Source organism: Talpa europaea (assembly GCF_964194135.1).
Source record: "Talpa europaea genome assembly, chromosome: 9".
Taxonomy (NCBI): Eukaryota; Metazoa; Chordata; class Mammalia; order Eulipotyphla; family Talpidae; genus Talpa; species Talpa europaea.
This window is the reverse complement of record NC_140076.1, coordinates 24,985,599-25,008,884: the sequence shown is the minus strand read 5'-3', so window position 1 is coordinate 25,008,884 and position 23,286 is coordinate 24,985,599. Positions and strand designations below refer to the sequence as shown.

At 37.8% G+C, this 23,286-nt stretch overlaps 1 protein-coding gene across 5 annotated transcripts in view; it reads left to right on the top strand.

Moving 5' to 3' along the window:
* Positions 1-23,286, top strand: part of SCMH1 (Scm polycomb group protein homolog 1) — a gene marked incomplete at both ends in the record, with an annotated part of 68,243 nt that overhangs the window by 24,810 nt on the left and 20,147 nt on the right. For 4 of the 5 annotated variants that reach the window (XM_084242748.1, XM_084242747.1, XM_084242751.1 and 1 more), the window contains 2 exons: positions 14,425-14,657; positions 18,148-18,274. The exons of the other annotated variant lie outside the window; for it this stretch is intronic. In XM_084242748.1, the coding sequence (XP_084098874.1) occupies positions 14,425-14,657; positions 18,148-18,274 (360 nt within the window). The remainder of the gene's footprint in view (positions 1-14,424; positions 14,658-18,147; positions 18,275-23,286) is intronic. 5 annotated transcript variants of the gene reach the window in all.

Genomic DNA, 23,286 nt, shown 5'->3' with positions numbered 1-23,286 from the left:
AATTGGTAAAATCACGTAGTGAAAATTTGTATTTTATTCTAAATGCAGTAGGGAGTCACTCTGGTACTATGGTAGAGGAATGACAAAATCTAATCTATTTTTAAAAGGGCATGTGCTCTTATATGCAGAATATAAAAGAATACTTACAACTCAACAATAAAAAAGAGAAATAACCCAGTTTAAAAATGGACAAAGGATTTGAATATTTGACACTTTCATAAAGAAAATATACAAATAGCCAGTAAGCACTTGAAAAGATGCTTGATGCCATTAGTCATTAAGGAAATGCAAATCAAAGTCACAATGAAATACTACTTCCCATCCATGGGTATGACTGTAATTAAAAGACAGATTATATATAACAAGTGTTTGCAAGAATATGGAGAAATCAGAATTCTCATACATTGCTAGTAAGAATGTAAAAGACTGCAGTCACTGAGAAAATAGCTTGGATGTTACTCCAAATGTTAAAGAGTTATCTTTGATCCAATAATTCTATTTGTGGGTATATGCCCAAAGGAATAGAAAGCATAACTCCACACACAGAGTATCATGAAAGTTCATAGCAGCATTGTTCATAATTAGCCAAAAGTTAAAATGGTCCAAATGTTCACCATCTATAAATAAATAGAGAAAAAGATATTTAATATATATCCATATGAAATACTTTTTGGCAATAAAAGTGAATGAAGTAATGATATATGGTACAGCATTGATGTACCTTAAAAGCATTATGCTAAGCGAAAAGAAGTCAATTACAAAGACCATACATTGCATGATTGCATTTAGGAGCGGTATCAAGAACAGACAAAAACAAATAAAAATAGGTTCATGGTTGCCCAGGGGCTACAGGGAGTAGAAGTGGGAGGTGACTAGGGGTGGGAGGATTGGAGGGTAATGGGTATATTCTAAAATGAGTTAGGGATGCTGTTTGACTCTGAATCTACTAAAAACACTAAATTGTACACTTTATTAGGGTGAATTTTATGGTATGTGAATCATATCAATGAAGCTGTTATTTAAAAAATGACTTGAGTTGTTGTATGGAGAAAGGGTTGTACCATGGTAACTTGGCAAGAAAGAGAGGATGGTTGTTTGAATTAGAATAGTGGCACTGAGGGAACTTAAAATGTCAGGGAGGGGGAGCCCAGTGAGACTCTCTTCTTGGCTCAGCAAAGTGGTATTCCTCTATATAATTCAATAAACAAATGTCTTGGGGGTCAGTATAAGAAACCCATTGTCATCCCTCTACAATCCCAGGGAGATAAAATCTCTGTGGATACAGCAGCAAGAGAGGTGCTTTGGAAGTGGAATCATCATCGTTTGAGATCAAACCAGAATAAATCTTGGAACTCCAGGTTATATTCAGTGACTATGTTGTGTTTCTCCCTTTCTTATCAGAGAACGCTTGTTACTTTGATTGGTATATCTAGAACAGCTGGGCAGTTCTCAGGAATCAGAAGAGCTGAGTGTCTTTGTGTCCAGGAATTGCTGACCGTACACATGATGATTAGAATTACGACTCACTGTGTGGGAATGCTTCCAGGGGAGTTTGCTAACCATTTTCCTCTCCTCTTCTGTGTTTTTCTGGAGATCTTAGATTTTTTTTAAAAGAAGATGGCCAGAAGGATCAGGCTTAGAAGGTAGAGACCTGCTTCCTGATAGCAATTTCAGACCAGGTCCATCAGTCATAATTCCAGGAACCACGTTGTTTCCTCCCAACAGCTTCTTCTTCCCCCACCTTGTACTCTCTCAGATGGCCCTAAATTGTAAGGCTCAGTAATACAAAACCTCAGCCATCTCAGTGTCCTGGATAAGGAGCAAGTGATACAATATGGAAAAAATGTGGTTACTCAATTCACTTCACAAAACAAGATGTTCTCTATGTGTAAGCCTTTCTTTCTGGCCATGCTATCTCCTCCTTCCTTCCTGTCATGTACAAATGTTAAGAAATCCAAAAGTAATATGACATTGTTTCTTGCTCAAGTGGGTAGGGAAAAAGGGCCAATATTCATTTCATTTTCCTTTTCACATGTTGTTTTATCTTCCCGGTAATGCTGAACTCAGTGTAATAATTATCAGATACATTGTATTTGTGTGAAAAGTGAAGTTCAGAGGATTAATGATTTTGTTCTTTTGATATCTAAGTCTAGAGGGAGAGATCACAGAGATCTTTTAGTAGGACCAACTGTCTTTTAGTAGGACCAGTATAGCACTTTGGCTTCCAGCTCCTGATGTGAAATAGGAAAGAAGCAGAATAGTATAATATCTGATGATTGAATTGGGGTCTTGTCCCAGCTGGTCACAGACTTGCTTTTGTCTATGAGCAAGTTATTCGTAATGTAAGAGGTTAAACTAGATGATCCTTAAAGGCTCTCCCTTTCCCTATCCCTATAATATGGTATAGGTTCCTGATACTGGAAATGGATGACTCCTGTGACTGTTCCCTACTCATTCCAGATATGTCATCTAGCTCTGTCCTCTACCCATCTAGTGCTCTGCCTCCCTAAAAGCACTCCTGAATACTGTTTCTCCTTTGCTGAACCAGCAGTATCCTTTTTAGCTCCTAAATGCCTGATGCCAAGCAACTCTCATGGTCAACAAATAATAAGCGTTTGATTAATCCAGGGTACTTGGTCATAAAAGGAGGGATTTTTTAGCTTATCACCCCTATGTATGAGTTAAAATTGAAACAGAAGTATGCTTTATTTTTTTATTTAAAAACCAAATAGAGTTCAGTTTATTTGTCATGACTATGATGCTAATTAGGTCTTTAGCCATTATAGTCATCCAGTTAATTCCACCTAGCTCTAATTTTAGCCTGGGCAAACCAGTTTCAGATTATAGTTTAGCTCCCTAGTAGTTATATAACAGGAAGAGAACCTATAAGATATAAATAGATTTATATTCTAAGTATATTTCTATTACTGTTTAATATATTGCTATTCTGAATTATGCATCAGTCTTTTGTGAATTCATATAGTATAGCTAGGTTTTTCTGCTCTCTATATGCTGATACAAATATGGGACTCAAATAGAAGTGCAGCTCTTGAGCATTCTTGTTGGAGTAAATGGTCAACCATGCCTCTTTTCTCCTTTCAGTCTAGCCTAACAGTGACATAATAGAAGAGAAATTCAAAATCTCATACATGGTGTGGTGGATTTGCAAGGGTATTACACTGATATGGAGAATAAGAAGTTGATGTTTAAAAACAAATCTTTTAGAACGTCTTTTCCCTTTACCCCATAAAATATTTAAAAGGTATTTTCCATAATTTATGGCTGATCTCTTCCTGTTGAAAAACTACTTTTGGATTCTAGGTCAGAAAGAAAATATTAAATTATAATTCCCTAAACGATACAGGAAAAAACTAGCATAGCAGCAAGCATTAAGCAACTAAGCCTAACCTGAATGTCACAGCATGTAAGTCAACTGATGGACTGTCTGATTTTATTCATCCATCCACTCAAGTCCTAACTATCAAGTCATGAGCTAGTCATTGAATCCATTATTCACTCAGTTACAAAAATGAGAGTGCCTCTACAACTTAACAATAAATTAAAAGTTATTTAACCTAGTGTTCTGTTTTTTAAACTGGAAACCTAGTGGCCAAAAATAAGAGTCTCAAAAGGCTCTTATCTCCAGAACCTATACTTACCCACCTCTCTGACACTAAATATATGTATATCTCTACACCTAGACTACCTGCTACCCTTCCACCCAAATTCTTTTTCTAGTAAGCCACAACAACAAACAGGAACATGTCCTCTCTTCAGGGAGCTTCTGGTGACCATTATGCCGCTCAACATACCTGAGAAGGTATGCTGACAAGGCATGTCAGAAAAGGTGGGCTTATTGGCCAGTAAGAAAACAGATTCTTTGGCACCCTTCATGAAGACAGCCATATGACTACTTGACTGTTTTCCCTTTTATACTCAAATATGTTAAGTCTAGGCCTTGCCTTTATTTAATACACCATTTCCTCTTTACACACACACACACACACACACACACACACACACTCACTTTCTCTCTCTCTCTCTCTCTCTCTCTCTCTCTCTCTCACTATCTCAAATCTGTCTATTCTTATTCCAGCTTTGACCTGGTATTCTAATCACATCTAGAAAGTCTGGCCTTTATTCATCCATCCATCTAACAGTTGTAGAGCAACCTCATTATCAGTGCTAGACTCAGTGAAGGTTATAAAGAAATGCTTACTTCCTGGATTAATGAAGTAATTGCAGTGAGGAAATATATATGCAGGTGCATAGCACCATGTAGCACAAAGTAGAAACTCACTACATGTTAGTTATATCTGAATTATGATTCCAAATACCACACAAAAAGGGTACTGCACACAGAGGCATTTATTCTGTTTTTTTGAGCAGGAAAAATAAACATTTATGACTGATTTGTGCAATGAACTAGTACTCCCACAACTGACTTTCTCTTGATTGTTTGCTTAGGGTACACAAATAGAAACAAGATGATAAGGAAATGAAATGAGTGGCGCAAGATTATGAAGCAGGGGATCTGGATTCTCTCACTGATTTTATTTATATCTGCTTAAAGAACAGAAAAATCAGGTCCCATGCCTCTCTTCTAACTTCCATAAGCTACCCCTTGATTTCTCAGTTTGCTCTGCTGCCTTCACCAAGCACAGATGTCTGAGAATGGTAGCAGTTTTTGGCATGTGTAATCAACTACTGGCATCTCTCAAACTCCTGGAAATAGTGAGATGTGACATGTCAGCTCATAAATTTGACCTTACCTGCTGTTTTCTTGGGAATACTTAGACCCTTGTAGTTTTCTTTGGCACGCTTATATTGGAACACCTACTGTGTGCCAGCATTAATACATATCAACTTATGAAATCCACTATTTTTAACAAATGTATGTAGTTCTTAGCAAAGTCATATTGGAAACCAGTAATGAAATTCTATGTTGATAAAACTCTATGTGGTTAAATATTCCCCTAATTCCATAGGTGAATTTTTGAGGAAATATTATAGTTTTAAATGAGAAATTCTGAATCTCTATAATGACTTACTAGGGAAAAAAACCACAAAGTCATATATATCAAGAAGCTGAGGAAAACTTGACAAACTCATAAACAGAGCAAAATAAAAAAGATTGAGTGTGAAATGGTGATAAGGCAAGAGCTTGTGTACTTTTTAGATTCCATTGTCTTATGCTAAGAAAAGCTAGGATGTGCTTATTTGACTGTGTGGCTGGCAGGTACTTTATCACCATGTGCTTTCTTCCTCTCTGACATAGACTTGACCAGATACATTAGCAGACCATCTCCTGAGAAGATGTAGCCCACCATTTGGTGAAATTGCTCCTGAATCCTGATTTTCAGTAATATGAGACTTTTAAAGTCAACTTGTGGTCCCATCATGCATGGTTTTATTATCCTTCTGTTTTCCTCACTCTAGAGATTTGATGGCCTTAAAAGTCCTCTGTCCATGCTGGAGGAATAAAGTCAGGAGGGAAAAAAGGAGCTATATATGGAGAAAAGAAAATGTTAAGTTAGTTAGGAACAAGAAGCAACCCATGCTATATTAAGTGATCTGGAATTTAGAGGAATGGAGTTTGAGTCTTGGCATCAACCCAACTGGCAGAACATAGCTGAACCCAGCCAAGTTTAGTAAAGTTAATAAGAACATATCCTCTAAATTACTATGCCAAGGCCAATGATACACTACTGTGAATGAAAACAAGATCCCAGTCCAGGAAACTGATAAACCACATGGGTTTCCCCAGATTCTTTTTTTACTTTTCATTGTTCATATTGTGTGTCATGTAGGCACATATGCACATACACAACAAAAACTAGACTTATATTTTATGAATCCATTTTCAATATCATCTGCTATGTTAATGAAGAGAAGAGAGGCTTGATAATGAATTATTTGGGGTAGCTGAGACTTCTAACCAAAGGTTATTGGAGAAACTTAGACGTCATCAATCAGTACCCTGATGCCTATCATTGTTATAACTAGACATGTTTAGTTCTTCATCTTCATTTAATTGGTGATACACTCTTATATATTGGTTTCAGAGTAAAATAGTAGAAAGAGCGTGGAGACCTAAAGATCTAGGTGCAAAGCCTGGATTTAGCTTTGTGGTGTGGCACTTTGTCAGGTCTTTTAACCTCTCTGTGTTCAGTTTCTTCATCTCTAAAATATCCAGGTATAATTGTTGTTTCTGGAAAAGGAACTTACATGATTGTTGAAGTTGCAAAGCTGAAGTAGAACAACCTTGTTCATGGAACATCATCTTTACTTGAAAGAACAGCTGACTTGGATATCTAGCACACATTTTCTCTGAAAGAAGTGAACTTCAAGGAAGACAGCCTATAAGCATTGGCGTGCAGACATCTCCTGTCTTGCCCGCTGCTCCCCTCACCAGTGTGTTTCATCAGTCTGCCTGTTCTGTTCCCCACTCTGTCTCTGGTGAATCCTCTCAACCCTCCCGCACATCTGTCCTGTACCCTGGTTCTTGTATGCATGAATAAATCTTTTTTAAAAAAAAAAAGATAAATTTAAACTTTTAAGGAAAAATTAGAATTTTTGGAAAAATTGTATCCACCATGATGAGCTTAACATCTTTCCAACATGTAAATAAAGAAACTTCACAATCATTTTTTACCATATTCTCTCCCACCTGTAAGTTACTTTGTTTAAAATTCAGCTAGTTGCCTTAATATTAAAGATGTCAGGAAGCTAAAACATCAGACTCCTAGGTCTTAGAGAAAACCCCAGAAGTCATCAAATTCAACTTCCCATCTAATTCAGGACTAACCTTGAAAGCATCTGCTTGAAATACTTACTTAGCCCTTGGTTAACTTTCTCCAGAGAGAAGAGATTGTAACCTTCCAAAGATGCTCCTTCCATTTGTGATAACTCTAATAGCTACAAATGTTCTTTTTTATTATGAGCTGAAATCTGCTTTTCCCAGATATCCATTGGCTATAATTTTGTTTCTTGCTTTACCTGAAACCTTTTCAAATAGTTCTTGATACTCTTGTTCTTCCGGGTCTTTTTTCATCAGAAATTTCTCATATTGGGTAGTTTCTAAACCCCTCATCATATTGGACTCTCTTCCTGATCATTTCAGTTTACATTGTTACACATAGAGTGAACTCCACACCTCACAGATAGTCTAAGTAGTACAGAATGGAGTTGTACTCCACTTCCCTTAAAGGGGCACTATACTATGACCTAGCTTGTTCCAGATAAGCAGTTGCATTGCGTTTTTTCCTATTTTTATATTCTCACACAGTATGGTAGATGTTTAATGTTACCCTTTATATCATCTCCATACAAGTCAAACCAAACTTCAGGATATAATGGCCATGTTAGATAAGGGGATTTTCTGGTGGTGGGTTGTGTGTGTGTGTGTGTATGTGTGTGTTTCCCTTTCCCTTTCAATACTGAGGAGTAGTGATGGTAATTCACAAAATTTGGAAAGTGCTGTTATAAGTCTCTTTAATCACAATACCCAGGTTATAATTAACAGTATTTTCCTCTATAAAAGTTTTCATCAGGTAAGAGGATTCCTTGTCTTTCCCCATGATAACTTCTTCATTAAAATAGTAAGGATATATAGTATCTGCTCTAAAGAAACATGGATGCCTGCATTGAAGCCGAAATCTTTCATATACACATTTCTGTGGGAGAGAATGTATGTCACAAAAATATGTTTAACATTTTGAGTATCTGCCAGCTTGTACTACATGAAACTAATTACCTTTTACAACAATGATTAGAAGTATGTTAATGAGCACCTTTTTAATAAGAAAGGACATTAACATTGATCAAGCCCATACAAGATCTCAAATGTGGTAGCTGATACTTTGATAGATTGTCTCTTTGAATTTCTCTAAATCTCATAATCCCCATTCCTGTGGAGTTTATAGTATATAACCTTGTTTTACATATGAAGAAACCAAGGCTCAGAAAGGAAGAATAAGAACTAAAATTGTTGAGTACCTAGATCATATCAGACATGGCACTTATTTTTTATCTCATTTAGACTTAATAATAACCAGTCATTCAAAGAGGGTAGGTGATTTGCAAGGACTTTAGTCTAAATTCCATGGATTTCTGACTTCAAAATGTTCTTTCTACTATACCACACTCTACTTCTCTATGCCTCAAAGGAGATTTGGCTATCACTATTAGGTATGTAAGTCTGAGGTAATTATGTATATCAAGTAAGTTAATGAATGTTAAAGTACTTTGAGAATTGTAAAGTGTGATTCTCATGTCAGGGGTTTCTATCAGTGATTTTGGAAATGCTCAGTGAAATCTACCAGAAATTCCAGAACCCATTCTAACCCTAGCAACTGTAGGGTAGCATTTGAAATATGTGTTGGGAGTAAAATAAGAAGGATAAAAAGTGTGAGATACATCCTTCAAAGCACTAATAACTACTTAAGAGTATATCTGGAGTATATTTGGTCTTCTTAAAGTCACTTTTTCTTAAATAAAAGTCATTCTATGTCCTTTACACCAGCTAGCACCTCTTTCTGGGATGCTCTGCCCTAGATCTACACATGCCTGATTCCTTCTTGCCATGCCTGTCTCAGCTCAAATATCATTTCTTAAAGAGCCTTTATTGAGTACCCCTCAAATATTCTCTAACACAGTGTTCTCTTTTATTGTCTTCAAAGCACTTATCACTCTCTGAGATTACTCTTTATTCACTCCTTTATTTATATACCTGGTTCATACTGTAAAACCTACTATCTATCAGTAGTATATTTTCAATATAGAATATGTGTTGGATGAATGAATAAATGAGTAGATCTTGAATTAGTAAGAGAAAAACTACATGATATGATGGAAAGAGGAAGGACTTTGGAATTAGACATCCTGAATTTAAATTCCACTCCTGCCTCATTACTTACATGTCCTTAGCCAAATTGGTCAAGTTTCATTGGCCTTATTTGTTAGAGATCATAATACATGCTTCATAGTCAAGACTTTAAAATCATTGTTTTAACTGCCTCTATTTACTGCTGCTTACATACCCTAGAATATTTTATTGGCACTGATGGCTGTCCATAATGCCATTGCAAATACTGTGCCAACTCTTTCAAAAGAGGTGTTCAATAAATGTCAGTTCCTTTTAAGAAAAATTAACACCATCACTAGGGGGCACCCATGTATAAAGTAATTTGTTTCTCCATTCTTAGTCTTAACAGTTTCATAACAGTAACATTATTAGTCATTATTACGACCAAGGGAATCCGGATTAGCCACAAGCCTGCATGCACAGGTCAGAAGTTTTTCAAGGAGGGGAAACCAGTTTACATCTTTATGAGCTACTACACTGCCTTAGGTGTGTTTCCACCTGTACAATGAGCCTCTCCATTGCCATTAGGGTGGGTCAAGGGGCCATGTACCCTCTCTATGTCTTTTGGCAGATTAGATCTGGAAGGTTACTTAAATGTCATATGGCCAGAGATGCATCTCTCTCTAACATTAACTGTTTCTCTTTATGGTCTTGAGTCACACAGAAGTACTTATAGTCTCCTATAACCCTGCTTTATTACAGCTTTAAGTCTATCTACATACTGAAGTACTCTTACCCTCTACCCTAACTCTTTTCCTAATTCAAGATCCACACATTCTTCAAAGATTATTCCAAATGTCACTTATTTTGAAAACTTGCCTGACTAGTCTCATTTGACTATCTCTTTTGCCTTCTCCCCTTCCCTTGCACAGCTTGTCACTCCTTCCTCCAGGTTCTCATAATTCTGTGTATGTATACATTTTTATTTTACACTCATGGAATCTTTTTTGAAACTTTTTACTTTGAATGATAATTTCAGCTTCACAGAAAAATTATTATAGTCCTATAAAGAATTTCCCTATACGCTTCACCAAGATTTTCCAAGCGACATTTTATCACATTTGTTTTTATTATTCTCTACATTTTTTTCCTCAGCCATTTGACAATGACTTGCATACCTAACATCCTTTTACTATTAAAAACTTTAGCATATGCTTTCTAAAAACAAGGGCATACTCATCTATAGGCATAGTGCTGTTACTAAAATCAGAAAATTAATGTTAATATAGTACTGGCAGTAAATCTACAAACATCCGTATTTTCCCATTGCTCCAATAATGTCCTTTTAGGGAAAGAAAATTCTAGATCATGAGATAAACTTGTATCTTCTCTACCCAAGTCCTTACCCACTGAATTGTGATTGATCTTATAAAGATCTAATCTTCTCAAGATTGTGCTTCTCCAGGTAAAGAATCATATCACATTGGATTTTTTTAACCTTAGGTAATTGGCAAGATTTCGTACTTATTTATTTACTGAATTTGTAACTGATTTACTAATTACTATGAACTGTAACTTCCTGGGCTCTCCTGAAAGAGAGAGAGCTCGTCCTTCTCTCAGGCCATATGGCAGAATGTGTGCAGTGAAGATTCCTAAGGCTAGAATCATAACAGGTTTTGCCACTTTCACTTCTCTGAGGCTTGTTTTCCTCACTTGTTAAATATGATGATAATGTTAGCCTTCACAATATTGTTATGAAGGTCACATGAAACTACAGATATATAAAAAAAAAATTTGAGATTTTTAAAAACTAAGCATTTGTTGCATTTTTTTTATTTTATACATTTTTTACATCATTTTTCATTTTTGCACAATGTATGTAAGGGACCAGGAAAAAGCCTAATAAAGTAAAAAGCAAAATCAACAAGCAACTATAAACTATAAACCAAAGACAGACTATGGGGGGGGAGGGAGGGGGGAGGAGAGAGTAGGATCAAAACAAGAGGGGTGGAAATTGTATGAGCACTATAACCAAGATGAAAATGCAGATGTACAAAAATTTTGTCAAGGTATTATTCATTAAGGTCTAATTCTGTTAATTAGTATTAGCATCAAAACGTGTTGGCAAATATTCCTATCTTTTCTCTTTCTCTGAAGTAGGACAGTCATTAAATTATTCAATTATTTGCATTTGAGAAAATGAGAAGATTGTGTTTAAATGACAAAATCAAGGTTACACTATAAAGTACAGAACTAGAATTAGATCCATGGTCCCTTGACATTGTCCCGTTTTTTTTTTTTTTTCCCAACTAGGATAATTAAGTTAGAATGTGACAAGACAGGACTTCCTGATGGGAAAAAGTTCCAAATCCTGGAATCCCTCAGGATGGCTCAAATTCATTATTAAGAAGCTTTTAAATTAGTATGAAACCTAATCTCACTACTAGCTACTCACACATAACCTCATGACCTGATTTTTCAGAACTGTTAATATAATTGGCTAATTTCTTTCAGGCCAGAGAGGGCAACCTCTGTCAGTCAGCATGGACTTTCATGTCTAGGCTTAGGGGAAAGGGGAAGAAGAAAGACTATTTTTTTATTACTAAAAGGTTAAGGAGAGCCCGACTCAGTTCTTTTTCCTTCCTTTATTTTACAAACATGTGCTGAGAACTCAGCACCTTGTCATATGATGGCAAGAATTCCAAAGTAAATCACTTATCTCCTTGCCCATATTAAATTCCATGGCCTATAATAGGTAGTCTTAGAGTTTATGGTAATAAATTTAAGGTAAGACCATTTGGCATTTTCAGTTACTTAGGGTTATGATGGAATAGGTAGAGTTGTATTGTTAGCCTTTTATTACAGATTCCGGATGTTATTTTTCCTGACACATGTTTTGCATATCTTTTCTCTGTATTTATTTTCTGAATTGCAGTCACAGGTGGGTGAGGGATATGTTTCTCATGGTCCATATGTGCTGTCAGTAAAAGACTGCTTCCCTGGTAACCCTCAGTCCTTTTCTCAAGGATTGTGTCCAGGAGGGGGGTATGGTCAGAGTAGAGCTGAGGCTGTTCCCTGTGGCTTTCAAGTTCTGAGCCTTCCCTGGTGGTCTAGTGGTTAAGATTCAGACCTCTCTCAGGTACTGAGCTTTCCTCCCACACAAGCTTCTATAAGACATAGGTGCTTTAAACTCTGATTGGAGGCAGTGAGCATCTTAGATGAATGTTATCTCAGCGGTGGCTCCAGGCCAGGAGTGGGACAAGGGTTTCATATAACACAGAATCCAACTGTAGAGAGGATATGCTTATGTGAAAGAACACCAAGTTCTTTCTCTACCCAGTCCTTCCTCCACAGGCCTAATTTCAGCTGCCTATATCTGGACAAGTTCAAGCTGGCAGTCACCACCTTAGATAAGTGCAACATCAGCAAGGGCTGTTTGATGGCCTCAAGCACCCTTACTGGCAGTGCTCCTGATTCCTTCATTAATATTCAGCCTGTACATTCACCACAGATCTCTGCTCTCACAAATCCTATTTGTTTTCTGGAAGTAGCCCCTTCCCTTTTCCACACCTGGTTAAGTACATCCACCCTTTCCAGTACAATCCCTGGTTCTAAATTCCCTAATGTTGGCAAATGTCCTCAGGAAAGAAAGCAGTGTCAGCCATCTCAGAAGCCCACCCCCATGCCAGGTCTGGAATTCCACTTCATCTAATCCTCATGATTTCTACAACACTGCAATGTCTTTTAAAATAATTTATGACTTTCTAGCTGTTGCATAGGCAGCATTGTAGTGCCACAATCTATTGCATTCTATCTGGAAACATAAGAAATATTGTCTTCTGGGCCTCCCAGATGCCGCAGCGGTTGAGCGCTGGGTTACAAAGCTGCCAGCAGCTTCCACAGCGCCGGTTCGATCCCCGGCCACAGGTGAGGGTCCCACATGGCGTGGCAGACCTCTCCTGCCGCCCGCTGCTCCCCTCACCAGTGTATTTCGTCAGTCTGCCTGCTCTGCTCCCCACTCTGGCTCTGGTGAATCCTCTCACCCTCCTGCGCTTCTGACTGTACCCAGTGCTTATATAAATAAATAAATAAATCTTAAAAAAAAAAAGGAAATATTGTCTTCTACCTGCCCAGTGTAATTAGTACTAGTCTCCCTGATTCTGTACCTGCCCCTCTTCCCTCCTAGAACAGCCATCCAGAGAAGAATGTTCCTTTCAAGCACATCCTTCTCAGAATACTCCAGCAGCATCTGTTCATACTTAGAATAAGTTCCCATTCATTTGAAATAAGTGCTACACCATCTTATTGCTACTCCTTCTCTAACCTAATTTCCCTTTGCTTGCCCCTTTGCTCAATCATTATCAACTTTACTGACCTCCTTTGTGTTTCTCAAATATACTAACATGTATTCCTATATCAGCATCTTAGCATTTGTTTACATATCCTCTACTTGGAAAGGCCTTTTCTCAGAACTTCACAAGACTTTGCCTTTATTTCATTTGGGAGCTCTATGTAGATTTCACCCCCTCAAAGAGGACTTTCCTCACCCCTCTATGTTCTTATCTTGCTTTAGTATTAATCAGAGCATTTACCTGCCATTATACCATTTATTTGTCTATTTTCTGTCACCCACTAGAGGGAGAGTGTGTCTGTTTTCTTTACTCTTCTAGTCTCAGGACTTAGAACAGTGCATAAACAATAGTTAGTGGCAATCATGGTTTGTAGGATTAATTATATATACCTTACCTTGAAGAGTTTTCCATTTAAGAAGATGAATGAATGGAATAAAGTTGAAAGTACTCTAACATAGATATCTATTGACTGCTTTGGAGTTGGGGCAAGGTCAGACAAGGCCTCAATAAGGAGGTGGCCTTGGAGCTGAGTGTTGATGTATGTCTGATCAGGAAGAATAGCGAACCTCATCGACGAATGAATTGGTGTTCAGAAAGCAGTGGGGCTATAACATGGGGGTGGGTGACAGGAAGGAACATCAAACATAACTAAGAGAAGAAGGTGGAGGCACAGTCACAGAGACCTTGGATATTAGAATAAAGAGTTTGGGCTTTACCTTAAAGGTAATATGAAACAAAGCTTTTTAAGGTACGGAGAGATGGTATTAGATTTATATATTACCGTGTGTTTCACTACTCCTCACTGCAAAAATCACACAAAAAAATTCCTATTGACATAGGAAATCCCTACATTGGTTGTCAGAGCCCAGTTTCAAAACATAAGTCCTTATTCCAACTTATTGTATAATCTGGCAAAGGCATCATTTCCTCTTCTGAGCCTCAGATCTTGTTCTTAGCAGGAGAGTACTGTGAGCATCTATGAGCCATTCCATCTCTGAACCTATGTTCTGTTTGTATGTTTTAACTAGCTGCCTTGTGGAAATTTTTTAATATTTTTTTTCTGCCCAAAGTAATTAAAACTTTCAGTTCTAACCAATCTAAATTCAATTATCCTCTGAGGTTTCCTAACATTTAGGTCAGATACCAGGAAACTAGCTTCTTGACATAAAACTGCCCAAGTGAAAGTAGTACGTCTTTTTCCCCTCAGTTTGGTATGAGAATACAGGTGGGAGGAAGAGGTGATAGAATGAGTTTTTTTTCTTGCAGTTGTGATCCCAAAGAATCCCTATCCTGTATCTGAGGTGAACACTGAGAAGCCCAGCATCTACACCAGCACCAAAACTGTCTTGGAGCATCAACCAGGACAGAAGGGGCGTAAACCAGGAAAGAAGCGGGGCCGGACACCCAAGCCCTTAATTCCCCATCCCATCTCAACCCCTTCCAAGTCAACTGAACCTTTGAAATTTCCAAAGAAGAGGGGTCCCAAACCTGGCAGTAAGGTAGGTAAAAATATGTGGGTTTCCCAGAAAGGTATAGAGTTATAAAGGGGTAACTGATCCATACTTATGCATCTTGGAAAGGGGCATGTCTAACTTTATTCTCCACCTGTGTATGCCTTTAATAAGAATATCCCTACTTAGCTGCTTACCTAAGAGTTGATAATATTAGAATTAGGATGATATGGGGTAAGAAACAAATTTTGATTTTGAAAGTTACTCACATTTGATAAAATTCTAGCCTAACGACTTCCATAGATGGAAAGCCTTACTCGGTGTTAACTGCCCAGAGCAGAAACTCAGGCATATGAACAGACAAAGCAAATCAATTCTGTGTATTTTTTTTATGATCTTCCCCTTCTTCTAAGATAAAGAAAAGAAAAATTATTGATAAGTAATGTTAATGTTATTTAATAATTAAATTGAGACATAAAGATATGAAATGACTTCTAAGATAGCATAGCTAACAAGTGGCAAAGGCTATAAAAATGGGGTCCCAGATATTTTAGATTCAGGGCTACTGCTGTCCTACCACATATTCATTCTGTAACATTTCCTGAAAGAGAAAACATTTCTTGTGTAGAAAAGACTGCTGAGAGTCAAACTTCACTGAACCCTGTTACTGTAGTTTACACCTTTTAGTCATGACCAGTTCTTCATGCATATCTCCCTAGGGAAAACACTGATATGAAAGTTCCTCAGCCGCTTCCCTATGGCCTCCATTGGCACCACCTTTTCCACTTACTTTCAAAATGTCAGGGGATTTCTCTGGAGCTCCATCCTGAACTAGTCTATATGAGTTCCAATGTGTAAATTCTACCTAGTCCTCCCTGCTGGGCATTCCATTCCAATCTCTTAAGTTCCTCCCTAGGGTAAGTTGATTGGTTTTTTTTGTTTATTAGCTCCAGATGACCTCAGTCCTACTCGAATGTGAACTCAAGATCAAGAAACTAATCTTTATCTTCCTTTCTTTCCTGCAGTGCTTTATATCTCAGTTTTTGGCAGATGTTCGGTATATGCACAATAGATGGAAAGGAGGGAAGTAAGGAGGGAGGGTGTGGTGGGTGATGATTTTAGTGATGATATTCCAACTGAGATTGTTTCTTATTTATTAGCTTTGAATTCTCTACATCACATCCTCATCTTCGGTGCTCCTGATCTATTACTACTAGCCCCTAATGTAGCTAGGGGCTCATTCATTTTTGCATCCTTTACTCTTCTCATTCTCATGTTGTGGAGGAGAGGCTGAAAGTTAAAGATTCTAAGACCAGAAGTCTTCTGATGATGTGAAAACATCTGGAAGACAAATCAAAAAGGGAGAAATCATCTCTGTGAGCTTCCAAAGACAGAACCAAAACCACTAAGCAGAAACAAGCAGACAGGTCTCATCTCTATAAAAAAGAAACAACAGTTTAATCTATCCCAAAATGAAGTCAGTGACTCCCATCACTAGAGGAATTTCATCAGGTATTGAATGGCTATATGGGAGGGAATTTTTAGGGAGAGGGAAGTAAAAGTGTTGGATGGATAGTCAGATTAAATGGCCTTTAAGATTCTTCAAAACCTAGAATTGTGATTCTGTGATTGCTTCTGCTCTTTCTCGGGCAGTCCTAAACAAGTAGCCAGAATCCTCTTTCTTTCCAACCCTCTTGTAAACAGTGACTCTCACCCCACCTTGTATTTTGTGGCTTGGCATTTGACTCCCTAATTCCTCTTTCTGTTCTTTTGCTTATTCCTATACATATATATGCCTCCCATTTAACTCATAACTCTGTGTTCCTTTTTGACGCAAAGTAGTATTGTGACTAGGGCATGGACTTTGAATCAAAACAAACTGTCTCATCCATCTGTTACCATCTGTGTGACTTTTGAGAAATCTTTGAGTAAGACCCTGAAGTTTTTTCACCAATGAAATGGAGATGAGACAATAGATGAACAGATTTAATGCATGTAAATGCATCTATCTCAAATAGTTGTAATTCCTTGCATCTTTCTGTTTTCATTTTTAATATTTGGATACCTAATTCACCAAGCTTATTCCTTCAGGGACTCCATGAAATCATACTCCCAGTTCATTAAAACTGAACTGACATTTCTCTTCTTCCCTGATTCATTGCTTATTTAGATGTTCACTTTTAGCAGTATCAAAAACATGAGACATCCATATCATCCCATATGTGTTTTGACTGTTTCATGAGTGCTTGAATTATTATTTTCACAGGCAAGATCATTTTTATATGCCTGCTATCATTGGTGCTGTCTCTTTAAATAATATACTTCTAGAAAGCAGACAGGTTTATGTAGCTCCCAGCAGGGACCCCACATGGAATATTTGGTAAAAAGGGATTTCTGCAACTCAGTGATGTGTTTTCCTTGTATTCAAAAAGGCTTTTAGAAAAACATTTCTTGAAAATAAATTTCTGAGATATTTATTCTCCAGAAACTTCCCTGAACAGCATAGAGGTGATACTACATCTCTCTCAAATCATCTTTATTGCTTCCCACATTGTTGGTATTCTATACTGTATGCCTCACTGAAAAACATTTATTGACATTATTATATGCTAAGTATCATGCTAGGTATGGTAGTCAGAATCAGACCTTCAAGGAATTCTAGGCTAGTAGGGGACACCAGTATGGCTATGTCTATGTATGTGTGTATACATGTTATATATGTGTATATGTATACACATATGTCATATGTATGTGTTAGCACATTGAGACAAATGTAACAATACAAAGTACAGAGATTGCACAAAACAGATACTAATTAGAGGAAGTCTAGAAAGTCTTCCTAGATAAACAGATCTTTGAAAGACTTTAAAAAAAGGGAAAAAAGGGCATTCTAGGAATATAGGATTGTTTATTACTATAAAGACATGGACCGTGTAAAGGCATGGACCAGGCAGGATTTTAGAGAATGTATTATGTTATCAGAAAAGTCATGATGTATTTTTTTCTAAGCAAAAATGTGTCATGACTTTTCAGACAGCCCAATAGTTAGAGATTATGACAGGTTTTCAGATAAGGAATGACAGATGATGCACTGAAGAGAAGGTAGGCAAAGGAAAGTAGTTTATAGAGTTAGGGGGAGAGAGACTTCCATTTTCAAGAAAAAGAAACAAAACACAAAGTAACATTAAAGTAGTCTTAGCCACATATTTTTTTTCTTTCTTTTTGTTTCTCTTTGCCCAACTAATACAGAACCTGAAACTAAAAATGGTAGTATTGATTCTAGTATAAAATACAGTGAATTAAGCTCTGATTGTCTAGAAGTCCAGAATTTTGAACCCAGATTCAAAAAATGTTTACTGGGCATCTTAGTATGTACATCCTTGTGCAAGAGACAGTGTAGAAAACAAAGATAAAATACAGTCACATCCATAGATAGATTTCCATTTCAAGGGTGTATTAAATACTAGGACTATAGAGAGGAATGAGAGGACAAGTTACCAATCATGGGTAGCAAACTTTTCCCCATCCATTTTGACAGAGGAAACCTCGGAATTTGCTGAACCCACCACCCACCTCACCAACAACCAGCACCCCTGAACCGGATACCAGCACTGTACCCCAAGATGCTGCCACCATCCCCAGCTCAGCCATGCAGGCCCCCACAGGTAAGAGCAGACCACCAGACTAACTGCAACAGGCCCCAGGCCCCAGTGTACTTTCTCATCTTATACTAATAATTCACTCTGTCTAATTTATAAACCTAAATAGATTCTTTTTAAATAAGTTTTTTATCTTTAGCCATTTGAAATAGTTTCAGAGAAATTTCACACTGTCAAAACGATCAGAGAACATCAGGTGGATGTTCTATGAACTCAAGGTTGGATAGCTGTGACATGGAGCAGGTTGGAACTAGGGCCAGCACCAAGAGCTCCCTGACCCAGTTTGTAAAAACATTCAACCTTTCCATTAGGGTGCTCCTTTCTTAGTGATCCCTTCAGGCATTGCAGTAATCCTACTACCACTCTACCACTCAGATATATATGAAACTGCTCTGATTTTTCTTAGCATCATTGATGAAGGCAAATCTTGGTACTGTGAGAGTAAACTTGATTTGGGGTTAATGAATGTTCAATTCAGAGCAAAATGTGAGTGAATAGGGTTCACTGAACCCAAACCCAATGTGATTGGAGGTTTCCCACACCAACCACTCAATTCTAACAACTCTTAACAGGGATGACATCTGGTTCCACAGGAAAGGGCTCAGCTCAGTTTTCCAAGACTGGCCACCACTTCAGAGCCCAGTTGCAATACCCAGGCTGTTCGCTGTACTTCTGACTAACTGACTGCAAATCAAAGGTTCCCACAAATCCCTCCTCAGTTAGATTCATTTGCTAGAGTATGTCACAGAACTCAGGAAACTGTCTACTTATTACATAACCAATTTATTACAAAGGCTATGTAACTCAGAAACAACCAGATGGGAGAGATGCATAGGGGAAAGTATACGGGGAAGGCACAGAGCTTCCATGTCCTCTAGAAGCATGCCACTCTCCTAGGATCTACATATATTCACCCACCTGAAAGTACTCAGAACCTCCTCCTCTTGTGTTTTTATGGAAGCCTCATTATTTAGGCATTATTGACTGGGCCATTTGCCATTTGGCAGTTGAACTCAACCTCCAAACCATCTCCCCTCCTGGAGGTCTGGGGGTAGAACTGGAGATCTGGGGGTAGAATCTCTGATCACATGCTTGGTTCTCTAGGCAATCAGCCCCTATCCCTGGGTGCTTCCCAAAATTCTCTTTCATTAACATTTTAAAAGAGATGCCTTTATCATTTACAACAATTAGGAAATTCCATGTTTGGGGAACTGTGAGCTAGGAATTGTGGATAAAGACCAAATATATATGAGAGCTGTATCTTGGTCACCTGAATGACCAAATACATTTTTATAAATCATATCATCACAGTGGTTAATCAACTATGCTTCTCTGCTCCCCTTTCATTATCTGGATAACTCTGAAAGAACTATCCCTTTAGAATAGATACACAGTATCCAGTAGGGTGACTACAGAGAAGAGTGCTTATTGCTTCCGTGTAAATTAAGGTACATGTGAGACCATCTTGGTATGCTGCTTACTCTCCAGTCTCTAGGAAAGCCTAAGCAATCTGGAGTGAAAGCTAGTGTAATTTCCTTCCCAAATAACTTTTGGAAGACAACAGAGCCTGCCTGTGGTATTTATGTCCAGCTCTGGTCAGGATCCTATCACGTGATTTCTCCAAATATGCCTTGCCTGCGAGTGTCATTAGACCAATGTACAGTGGCCTTTGTACCTCAGCTCCATGAAGGAGGAAGTAAAGACAGATGAACACCTTGGTGAAAATATTGATTACATTTTCCAACTGCATGACATGCCCCCTGGATACCTGTGATTCTGCTTGGTTTACCCCCATATTCTAGGTGCCACCTAGCTGACTTCTCAACAATACCTAGAAGACTCACAGCAGCAGGAGCTTTATGAATGTGCTCCACTATTCCTATTATGAGAGGTGGTCACTGGGCTGGCATCCCTCCATTGGGCTCAGTCTTAGTTTAGGAAAAGTGGGAACTCCTTTGTATCCCTGTCTCCTGCTCGTTGCCAAGCTATAGCAGTCTTGACTGATCATTGTGTTACCATATCCTGATTGGGCCTTGGTTCATTTTGTGTGAACGTGATATTACTTCCCTTTCTGAGCCTCAGTTTCCACTTTGATGCAATGATAAAATTAGTCCAAATTATCTTTATAGTCTCTTCAAATAATAATAAAAGCTATCATAGATTGAAAGTTATATGCCGGGCCTCACCGGCGGCGCAACGGTTGAGCGCTGGGTTGCGAAGCTGCCTGCGGCCTCTGCGGCGCCGGTTCGATCCCCGGCTGCTCCCCGGCCACCGGAGGAGGGTCCCACATGGCGCGCAGACCTCTCCTGCCGCCCGCTGCTCCCCTCAGCAGTGTACTTCGGTCCTTCTGCCTGCTCTGCTCCCCGCTCTGGCTCTGGTGAATTCTCTCACCCTCCCTCCCGCACTTCTGACTGTACCCAGTGCATGTATAAACAAAACAAACAAACAAACAAACAAACAAATAAAACATGCCTCTATAAAAAAAAAAGTTTAAAAATAATAAATAAATAAATTCTTAAAAAAAAAAAAAAGAAAGTTATATGCCACATCATATCCTTTATTACCTTCCTTTCATTTTTTAACTATGCAACACTTTTTGTAAGAGTCATTTTTATCAGTCAGGTATATATGCTCATAGTTTAAAGGAATAAGGGGTCTACACAGATTATTATAAAAACAAAATAAACCTCCTCTCACCCTGTCATTTACTTCTCACCAAATGCCACTGCTTTTAATTCATCTGGTTCTGTTCCCTCCATACATGTAAGCAGCATGTTTATATTGCCTCTTTTTTTTTTTTTTTAAAGCATTGGGCATTTTTCAAGAGACAACCCACTTGAGATGGTGAGGATTTAACCCTTCTTAATCTCCTTGTTCTTACCCTCTTACACATAATTCCCTGTCCTGCTACAGTGATGTGATAGTCTTCACTAGATTGAAATCCAGTATTTTGTTATTATCACTTGTCAAATGCTGTTCTCCCTTGAGCTACTTAGTTTATCGTGATTGCTTTTCCTTTGTGGCACAACATTTTGCTTTCAGAGTCAACTTTGTTTATCTCTTTGTTTTATGTTATTTACGCTGTACTTATAAATTGAGACTTTAAACTTTCTTAATACTATATACATCTCCCTTTTTGTTCAAGCACATTATAATATATATTCTATCCATTTTATACTCTGAAAGAAACTTCTCCTGCAACCTCTGAGTTCCTTGAGATCCTCTTCATCTCTTTTGTATTATCCCCAGTTTGTTCCTTCCCATGTCTTTGTTCCCATTCAAATCTTTCTTAAATTTACACCTTCAGTTTTATATGAAATCTGCTTATGGCAGCATCCATCTGCTCACCTGTGACTATGCAGGTGCGTCCTTTCACCAACTCTCTCCTGCAGGGTGGCAGCTTCCTGCCTATCCGTGACTTATACCATGCCACTTCTCCTCACTGATCTCCCTCAGTGGAGGCAGCTCTCCTCAAGGCCACCTGCCTGCAACCATGCAAGCCTTTCTCAGCAAACCTTTCCCTTTTCAGGCAGCTCTTCCTGCCCACTGGTGTCTATGCAAGTGCCTTTTACTATCCTATCCCTTTTCTAATAAACCTGCCCTTTAAATATAAATATAAATATATATATATATATATATATATATAATCTGCTTATTCTTTTTTGAAACTTCTCTTCATGGTGAATATTCTGAAATTCACCTCAGATATGAATACTTTTACCTGCCTTAAGGTACTTACTCTGTGCACTTACTGTACCCATTCCATTCTTTAGCTTCTTGAAATTTTCTTAATTTCTTTCATCAATGATTTTCTCCCACTTCTTTTTCTCTGTTCAGTCTTTCTGGCTTACCTGAGATTTTGAACCTCTTGAACGCATCCTCTGATTTGTTAACCCTCTTTATTCTTTATTCCCTGTTCTTTGTCTTTTTACTGAACTTCTTTCAGTCTTTCTTCAACTATATCTTCCACACTTTGTAATGCGTTTTTCACTTCTGACATCTTTTACAAGTTTCATTGTTTATTACTCTCATCTTTTCCAAAGGGTGTTTGGTGGGAAACAGTTCTGCTTGGCATAACTGGTGGGAAAATGCTTGGCATAAAAGGATTTTGCATCCCTTGGAGAAATTTGGTCAATACATTTAGGGAATTCTTCTTCCCTAGTCAGCAAATTTTTGCATCAGCTGTCAAGAATTCTATTTTTAGCTTTCTGAATTTTTCATCAGACCTTTTTTTAAGTTCACAGTAAAATTAAGTAGAAGGTAGAGATTTTCCATATACCCCTGGCACCCTCAGATGAGTAGCCTTTTGCATTAATCAACCTCTGCCGTTGTTTATAGGACAACTGTGAAACTATTTCTGGGTTCTCTAATTTGTTCCATTTATCTATTTGTTGATCCTTTCACCAGTGCCATTACTGTAGCTTTATAGCAGGTCTTGAAGTTTGGTAGTGTCATTCTTTCAACTTTGTTTGCCCTTCAATAACATACTGGTATGTGGACTTTTTTTTTTCTTACCTTTTCTTATAAACTAAAATCAGTTTGTTAGTAGCCACAAAATAACTTGTTAGGATTTTGATTTGCATTGCATTGAATCTGTAGGTCAAATTGGGAAGAACTGGATCTTCCTATCTATGAACCTGGGATATCTTTCCATTTATTTAGTTCTTTTTTTTTTTTACATCTTCAGAGTTTTGTAATTTTTCTTCAAATTTTCCTCATATTTAGGTATAAGTAACATTTTTGGACATGCTAGTATAAACAACATTCTGTTTTTAATTTCAAGTCCCACTTTTTCATTGGCATTATATAGGAAAATTATTGACTTGTGTATTAACCTATATCCTGCAACCTTTCTATAATTGCTTATTTTTTTTAACTTTTTTTTAAGATTTATTTATTTATACAAGCACTGGGTACAGTCAGAAGTGCGGGAGAGTGAGAGAATTCACCAGAGCCAGAGGGGAGAACAGAGCAGGCAGACTGACAAAGTACACTGCTGAGGGGAGCAGCGGATGGCA